Source organism: Clupea harengus, chromosome 1 (assembly GCF_900700415.2).
Source record: "Clupea harengus chromosome 1, Ch_v2.0.2, whole genome shotgun sequence".
Taxonomy (NCBI): Eukaryota; Metazoa; Chordata; class Actinopteri; order Clupeiformes; family Clupeidae; genus Clupea; species Clupea harengus.
Window position 1 is genome coordinate 30,711,628 of NC_045152.1, and position 8,627 is coordinate 30,720,254.

Here is an 8,627-nt window from a genome sequence, read left to right on the forward strand (position 1 = left end):
TTTCACTTCACTCCACCCCTTTTATCCCTCAGGACACTCAACAATTCTCTCACAATCCCACAATGCACTGCTACGTATTTTAAATGTTCTTGTCCCCACCCAAGTCCCTTATCAAACAATATGGTGCAATCACAAGAAAGAGTCATGTTGACGCCGACAACACATTTAATGGAAGTAGCGCATGCCAATGTACACAACTCAATGAACAGCAAACAGTGCCCTCATGTGTACAACAACTGGTACTACATCAATACAAATCTGGGAAAAAAGTATTTTACGTTGTAAAACCTTTGACAGAATCAGGCCCACATGATTTTGGGGTGGCTCTCTAAAGTCTGGTGATTAGTGGACTTCAACAGTGAGAAATACTGTTGGGAGGACAGAGTGTGTTGTTTAATCAGTCGTCCTTCAGACCTCCAAAGACAGCAGAGGGGACAGTCTTCTGCTCCAGCTGCACCTCTGTGGCAAGACAGCATCAAGACACATTACACATCGAGTAACAGCTCAATCACTATTAAAACCGCAAGTGCACATTGACAGGACTGAGGACATGGTGGTACATCTCACCTTCGGGCTCTGCGTCCTGATCTTCATCCTCGTCCTCATCATCATCAATGTCAATCTCATCTGGATTGACCTGTTTGGTCAGTTCGGCAAGTTCGCTACGAGATGTGTCACTCCTTCGTGGACACACAATGGGGCAAACAAACGACACAAATGAGCACAGAGTAAAAAGTTCCACACAAAAATCTACTGTTGGGACAAAGGGTTGCCATTATCCATCGCTCTTGATCTGTTCTGACAGTGGAACTCTTTCATGCTCTCTATTGAAGAGGCCTTTGACTTTGCTTAAAACAGGCCAAATAAAAACCAAAGAAAGGGGCTGCCATATGTATCCATTAATCTCTCCAGGCTGTCATCTCTGCCATCCTCGCCTGGATCACTACTGAGACAGAGGACTGCCAACACGCACACAGCTCTTTAAAAAAAACTGTGGTAACTCTACATGACCTTCCATTGAATTCTAATTTTCTCTCCACTAAACCCTTTACTGTATCTGAACAAGCTCAATAAGACCAGAGACAGGGGCGGACATATGTAGCAAATGCTGCCTACCTGACGAAGAGGATCTTCTCTTTGAGCTTGGGTTTGTCTTGCTCGGCCTCTGCAGCCAGCTGCTGTGCCCTCTGTTCCAGCATCTTCATGTCATCGACTCCACCCTGGCCCGGGGCAAGGTCGGACACTGGCCACAAACAAACACAGGTAAGAGATAAGAGACATCTGCACAACATCTACAAGTGACATACTCCAGCAGAACTGTAGGCAGGTTTAGTAGTCGTCACTGTCAATTATGTAGCATCGTATATCCAAACATGTGGTTTCCTAACCTGTGTTCGCATTGATGGTGGCCTTGAGCATCTGAGAGGACATGAAGTTGACCTGCGTGTTGTACGTGGCCTGGACGCTTCGCTTGATCCTAAGCATCTCGCGGATGGTGTCCTCGTTGCCATGGCGAATCTCAAACTCCTTCCATGCCTGCCAGAAGGTTGCCGTAATCTAGAGACAAGACATACAGCAGAGAGTTTTGTTTGGGGGAAGAAAAGAAAAAAACAAGAACTGAATCAGTATGACCTGTAGCACTCAGTAGCACGTCACTGCCAGAGGACAGTGCTGGAGGGAGAAGTTCATCTGTGCTCATACCCTGGGATCGCATATCTGGGAGCAGTAGGAATAGATGGCCCTGGCGCGATCAATCTCGCCCAGCTTGCTCTCCATGTCGGCGAAGCGCAGACACATATCTCTGGAGTGCTCGTCTGGAAGGACCTGATACAAAAGCAGGACACAGAAGTGAGAACGGAAAACCGACATAGCTCCTCCACACTAGCCCAACCCACTCCAACAAACTTCAAGATTCCCCACACTCTCAAACTGGCTGTTGGGTTTAGAACGTTGAGATGATCTTCTCATTTACCCCCCCCACTAATAGGCTTAAGACACTGAGCCAACAGCTCTTGGATGCTGTGGAGTGTTGGTGTTTGTTGGCATCTTTTGAAGTAATGTGAAGATGTAATGTTTCCAGAACATTCTGACATTGGCCAACACTTTAACACACGGCTGTTTGTTCACCTCTATGGCCTTCTGGTAAATGGGTCTGGTGTGGGTGACGCCGTATATCTCGGCTGCTCTCTTGATGTAGATGTTGAACATTTGATGGCGCTCGCCCGTATCCACAGCCTCTGTGGCTCTCTCGTACACGGCCATCGCATGGCGCGCAAGGCCGTACTCCTCTTCCAGCTTTGCGTACAGCAGATATATGGCTGTCAATCAGAAATTATATGTGATGAGACAAGCAGATGGCAGATGGTGCGACCAGTTAAACTAAGAAAGACCAGCACGTATCAAAGCAAAAAACAGCAGGCCATCAAATTTTAAATACTTGGCTGCACTCATCGATGACCTTGGTCAGATGTTAGAAAACTGGTTTCCTGATAGTAGTAGCTTTTGACAAATGACTTGGGTGATGAATATCATTACAGCCCAACTCTGTGCCTTATTTTCAAACTGTGTCTTACTTTTGGCGAACTTTGGAGGGCAGCGATCTAAGGATTGCTCGAAAAGGTCTCGTGCTCTCTCCAGCTTCTTTCCTCCATAGCGATCGATGAATTTGGTGAGATATGTGTTCCAGATGTCATATACATTAGGCCACCTGAACAGAGCAATGCCACGTTCGTACGCCTGCAAACAACCCAAGAAAGTATTGGCTTAGCAAATAACGTAAAAAAAAAACTATAAACTTGTTAGGTGAATATCAAATCAATATAAACAGAAAAACAGGACAAAAATCACATCCTGCAAGCTTACTTTGAGAAGTTTGTGCTTAAAATATGTATACAAGATCATAAGATACTAGGTACAACGCAAAGCTTTGATAGGCAGCTCACCTTGAAGCTCTCTTCAAAGTAGTTGTGCTCTTCCAGGAACATAGCATAATTAATGATGATCTGAGGGGTGGCTATCCGCAGGTCAATGATGCGATCATAAACAGCCTTTGTGGACTGAAGAGAAAAGCAACAAATCCAATTTGAACAACAGTCACTCGCAGTCTTGCTCGTGCTCCCTCTGGTTTGTACATAAGGGGCAAAATGTATCAATACTGTATAAGACCATGTGCACCCACAAGCCCATGATTTGTGAACGGAGGTTTTTCATCAGAGTATTCAAATACAACATACACACATTGCACACCCATTCTCTTCATAAATTTAAACGTGGGTCAAATATAATACAAGTTACAGTCAATTATTCCGATTACATTGTGAAAAAACAAATTTGAATATTGGCCTCAACACTGTTAAATATACATTGAGGTCAACCGGGTGGTCCCTTGTCATACAAATGGCATGATAGCTGTATTGACAGTTCCATTAAAACATGCGCATGATAATTCCTGACCAGTCATATACAGACCACTTAGCCTACCTGCATCACTGATTTTAGTGCATTTTGATGCATGTGGCCTATAATGTTATGTACACTATGAGCCTGTACTAACAGACAGTATTTGTCTGTATAACAGTGAAACAATGTCTTACATTCTATAAAAAAAAAATGTTAACATACCTGGAAAGTGCCAAGACTCTCCTCTAGGTCAGCCAACATTGACCAAACTTTAAGAGACTTGTACACTCGATTTTGCACAGGCTCCGATGCATCAAAGTATTCAGCTTTCCTTGCCGGAATGGCTGTGGCTTTCTGGAAAGTACAAAAAAAAAAAAAAACAGCGGACCAGAGACATGAGGACCATTACAACCAGTTATGCCATCAGATCAAACCTTATTAAGTCTTCAAAAACATGCAGTGAGTCCTTCTGACTCGGTTCGTGTGAACGGTTGTGTGTTTGTGTGTCTTACCCTGAGTATGTGCAGCGCAGCGTCGTAGTTCTCGTACCGCAACTCCATCTCGCCATACTCACACCACACACCCGACAGATCATCCACCACCTTGTAGTTCACCTTGGTGGCCTTCTCAAAGATGGTCCGTGCCTAACAGGTTTAAAACCAATTAGAATACCAACGCAAAAAAGGCCATTAACTTGTAGCACAGCTAAAAGAAAAATGTTAGCATCTAGAGCAGAAAAACGGATACTCACATCATCTAGTTGTTCATTGTCCTCGTAGAACCTGGCGAAGGAGACCCAGAGCGAGTGTGGCTTCCCTGTGGCCTTCATAGGGTCCACCGTCTGCACAGCCTCAGTATACGTGTTGATGATCTGACAGATGCACAGAAACCAGTCAGTCAGTCAGTCATTCAGTCAGACACAAGTCTCCATAATGGTAACTACTGGATGTCCTCTCGCTGCGTGCAAACAAGGCGGGCTGTGAGCCACTTACCTGGTGGGGTGTGCCCTCGTACAGTTTGACTCTCTTGTGCCATTCGTGCACGTTGTGCGGGTTCTGTCTCAGCAGCACGCTGTTGAGCAGAAGGGGCCGGCGGGTGATCAGCTGCTCGAAGCGGGCCAGCCTCAGCTCCAGGTCTATGTCGTCTATACAGGGCAAGGCGGAAAGCACAAAAGGGGCATGATGTCAGTGTGTGAGGTTCAGACTGTTTACTGGGAAAGAGTATTTGTGCAAACCACTGTGGCTCTGCAGCTGAATACCTAATCCTTGTATAGTGGCCGGGCTAAGCATTAGAAATTTCCTAACCAAACATGAAAAAGTGAAGCACAACAATCAAGATTTTCTCCCTGTAGTTTCATCTCAAAGATCATAACAACACCATTAGGACTGATGTTAATTAAAACAAACGAGGGTCACAAGTGTGTTTAGGAATCCTCACCATCTTCATCCTTTCCCATTTCTGAGTTGGTCTCCATCTTAGCTGCAATCATGCTCTCCTCAAACTGGGCATAGCTGTCGAACACCTGGGTGAAATCACGCACGGTCACCACCGTCTGAATGGCCTCCTCATACACGTCTCTTGCCTGGGTGGGACACAAGGGAGGGATCTCAGTTTAAGCACACCTTCAAATCGGTATATTCAACCCCCCTCCGCCCCCAACATCTTATCTTACATGCTTCATGTGCACAATGCTTCAATTTAGAACAGTATCCTCAAACAATACACCATGTTTATGCCCTAAAAGATCACACCATTCAATGTATAAGTACTCTTCTTCTGCCGTACCAGTTTCTGTGGTTGATGCCATCTAATTTTACAAAGCAGTCTGAAAGGCTTAAGATGACCTGTCTGTTTTCTATGTCAGGACCACGATCCCAGGGACACGTGAACATACCTTCTCAAAATGGCCGCTGCGGATGTAGTAATCTGCCAGGGAGCACCAGAGCTTTCCCAGCTGGTCTGTGAAGCGTGTGAGGCCTCCACGGATGATGGCACCCACATTGAGCGACTTCACCTTGTCTGGGTTCTGGGAGATCAGGTCGCACATCTCGTGCCACAGCTGCAAATGTCATGACATCAGTATGTGGTCTTACAAACGAGAAATGGTTACTCACTGTCAAAGACAGGTACATACACTAATGGATATCAGCCAGGTCCTTACCTGGTAGTTAGATTTGCCCTCCTTGGAAACAAAGTTCTCGTCATTCACAATGGCTGCTAGACGCACCGCTGCCTCATCCAGACGCCCGACTGAATGCAGGTAATCAATGTATTCCTCAGCGTTCTCAGGTGAGAGCTAATATGAGGTTATAAGATGACATGGTGAGAAGATACGTCATAATGGCAAATAGAAAAGCTTACAGTCGATCACTGTAGACAGTCAATGCCATGAGAGTTTAAGGCTAAATATCTTTACGGTCATAAAGGTTGTAAAGCCTGTTCAGTCATTGTAAATGGCATGTTCATTATTCTCACCTTGAGGTACCGGCGGTATACTGTAATGGCAGTCTCAGGCAAGGGCAGGTTCCTGGCAAAGCGGAGGTATAAGGGCCAGACACGGCAGTGCTGGGTGATGGGCAGAGCTCTCAGGGCTCGGTCAAATGAGCGGCGACTCCTGGTGATCTTAGACTGAGACACCAAGAACTGACAGTAATCCAGCCAAATCCTTGGCATCTGGGAGGGAGGGAGGGAGCACAGCCAATTAAGATTATGATATGTGCTGAATCTGTAAATAACTGAACAGATACACATCAAACCAAAATGGCACTCTTAGGATGGTCATTTCATTCCAACATAACAACTGAGCAGCAATGACATGGATTTACCTTGTGCATGAAAACCAATGCTCTTTCATGACAGTTGTTGATCTCCTCATAGGATGGGTCTGATATGCATTTCCCCTTCACCTGTTTCCTTCTTTCTCTCAAGTAGTTGTACCAAAGCTTATAACTGCACGATGGGAAGCAACAGACATACGCATCAAAACTCAAGTACGTTTTTTAAGTTAACAACATAGTACAAAGTTAGTTACTACAGTTTCCGTTACCTGCCCGGTAGCTCTTTCAAAGCTCGCTCATAGATCATGTTGAGCACTGATTTGGAGGCATTCTGTTTGAACTCGATGTAGCGCATCCAGCACTTCACCGAGTACGGATTCCTGATGATCTCCTCCTCATAAGGCAGGTCATCTTCTTCCTGAGAACAGCAATAACCGCAGGAGAATAAGCCCAGAAGTTAATATCAAAGTTCCCAAGAGAGGATATAGCCTCCATTGTGCAGCCCTACATTACAGATATCTTAATCCGAAACCAAGTCAAAAGAAAGTTTTGTCTCTCCTGTCACAAAACCATAGCAAGGAACTAGCCAGCTAGCAGAGTAACTAACTTACCCATTGAGCAGACTCAATGTTAGCATGCTAACTTTTACAGTGATAATGGGCAACGCATGCAGTATGAGAGAATACGCCAAAATGTGTAGTCCTGTAGTCCTACTATAGTCCTACAACTTTGTATGTATTAATGCGTTACAGGAATCATATCAAAATGGCATCACAACAGAACAAAACGTGCTTCGGCACTCATGAGATGGAGGCTAACCAGCTAGCAAGACACCTAGCATTTGGTACAGCAGGCAAGGGCGCCATGATTGTAAAACAGGCCACAACATCTCAATAATAGTGTTAATATCTACCCATGCGCTTGAGAAGCCTAAATATAGATGTACTTACAAATATAACATCGGCTTTCCCGTTCAAGGAAGGCATCGCTAACAGTTCAGTCCAAATTTTTTCAAAGAACTGAGTAGCTAACAGATTACTTTGTGATGAAACTTCCTTCCCACAACGTGTACGGAACGTAAGTCTGGCCCCGCCTACTGTTGAAATTGATTGGATGTTACACTTTCCGAGTTGCATTGGCATGCATTTGACATTTTCCAAGAGTTGTGTTACTAAATGTTACGAAAAACGAAGCTTGATAACAATGTAATTGTTATGACCATTAAGTTAAGAATAATAGGAAGGCCTATATTTCCTCGAGTAGGCTAATGCATTTTCCTTGTTCTTATAAGAACACCAGAAATGTACGCGTATTTTGACTTCGTGTAGTGTTGACAATGAAGAGGAATTATTTACTCCTCAATCACTTATTAACATTTTTAGATCTGTTCCTGTTCTACAACCTGGTTAGTGCCACCTTGATGGATAACTTGCTAGAATATGTATATAGGTAGGTGTGTGTGTGTGTGTGTGTGTGTGTGTGTGTGTGTGTGTGTGTGTATTTTCAAAACACCCAAGGCAAACAACTACTTTGGCTTACTTTATTAGATTTTTAGGGATACACAGAAACACATTTGCTCGTGATAAGCTCTGACACAGGCACAGAGGGATGAGTCTCAAGGTTCTATACCAGTATAAAACGGTTCAAATATGACACCAAAAGGTATCAAATCTTACAACACAAGATTTATGTTCATTCCAAGACACGAACACAGAGCAGTCCTAACCAGATGGAAAAATTGAAAATGTTGCACATAAAAACAGTAGCACACGGGCAAGTCAAACACACAATAAGACATACAATAAATAGAAGTGTGACAAGGAGAGTGCAATTCATATTGCAGACCAAAAAATGTGCACTCACAGATGGTATAGATAGTAGTAGTTAGCTATAGCAACAATACTAATGGCCTTACTAAATGGCATATGAAATGAACTGTCCTGTTCATAACATCAAAATAAACTTAATCATTCAACTTTTCTTCTTAGCCCCCTCCCTCCCCTCTTTCCTACCATTCCCCTTTCCTTTCCCCTTCCCTGTTTCCCCTCCTTTGGTGGCCTTCTGGATCTGTGTGGTGTGGATCCTCTGGATGAGGGAGAAGTAGTCCTCGTCTGGGCTGATGGGGCTGCTCTGTGGGGGTGCCCTGCAGGGCGAGGAGGGCATGGGCCGGCGGTCCTTGGAATGGGCCCGTTTAGGAGAGGCCCCAGAGGGGTTGGGCGACTTGCCCGGAGGGAGGTTGAGGGAGGAGGGTCTGCTGGGAACGGGACTCAGAGGGACCCTGATGGATTCTCCCGGGGGTCCCAGCGTCAGGAAAACCTCAGGGAGCGCACACTGGTGCTCCTGCATTCTCCGGATCTAAATTAAAGTCAACAAATAAATGAAAATAATCAACTGCAGATGTTACTCTTAAAACCTTTTCTTTGTATGTGCTTCGTATGATAAAACATATGC

General features: G+C 44.7%; 1 protein-coding gene across 1 annotated transcript; it reads right to left on the reverse strand.

The window, feature by feature from the left end:
* Nucleotides 1-147: 147 nt before the first annotated feature.
* On the reverse strand, nucleotides 148-7,277 carry xab2 (XPA binding protein 2). Its single transcript, XM_012833749.3, has 19 exons — nucleotides 7,127-7,277; nucleotides 6,446-6,594; nucleotides 6,225-6,348; nucleotides 5,875-6,072; nucleotides 5,561-5,695; nucleotides 5,294-5,458; nucleotides 4,837-4,981; nucleotides 4,392-4,543; nucleotides 4,151-4,270; nucleotides 3,912-4,043; nucleotides 3,622-3,753; nucleotides 2,943-3,056; nucleotides 2,574-2,736; nucleotides 2,128-2,318; nucleotides 1,702-1,824; nucleotides 1,389-1,557; nucleotides 1,117-1,243; nucleotides 568-680; nucleotides 148-459 (listed from the first exon to the last, which is right to left on the reverse strand). Exons 1-19 carry the CDS (start codon nucleotides 7,160-7,162, stop codon nucleotides 398-400), a joined length of 2,550 nt encoding a protein of 849 aa, XP_012689203.1. The 5' UTR covers nucleotides 7,163-7,277; the 3' UTR covers nucleotides 148-397.
* Nucleotides 7,278-8,627: the final 1,350 nt, after the last annotated feature.

What these genes read in the sequence shown, in the direction of transcription:
- xab2 (XM_012833749.3), bottom strand. Translation starts at nt 7,162, where the DNA reads ATGCCTTCCTTGAACGGGAAAGCCGATGTTATATTT. An exon ending in ACGAGGGCACACCCCACCAG is followed by an intron (nt 4,271 to 4,391) that starts GTAAGTGGCTCA and finishes TGCATCTGTCAG; the next exon opens with ATCATCAACACGTATACTGA. An exon ending in CCCTCCAAAGTTCGCCAAAA is followed by an intron (nt 2,319 to 2,573) that starts GTAAGACACAGT and finishes TCTGATTGACAG; the next exon opens with CCATATATCTGCTGTACGCA.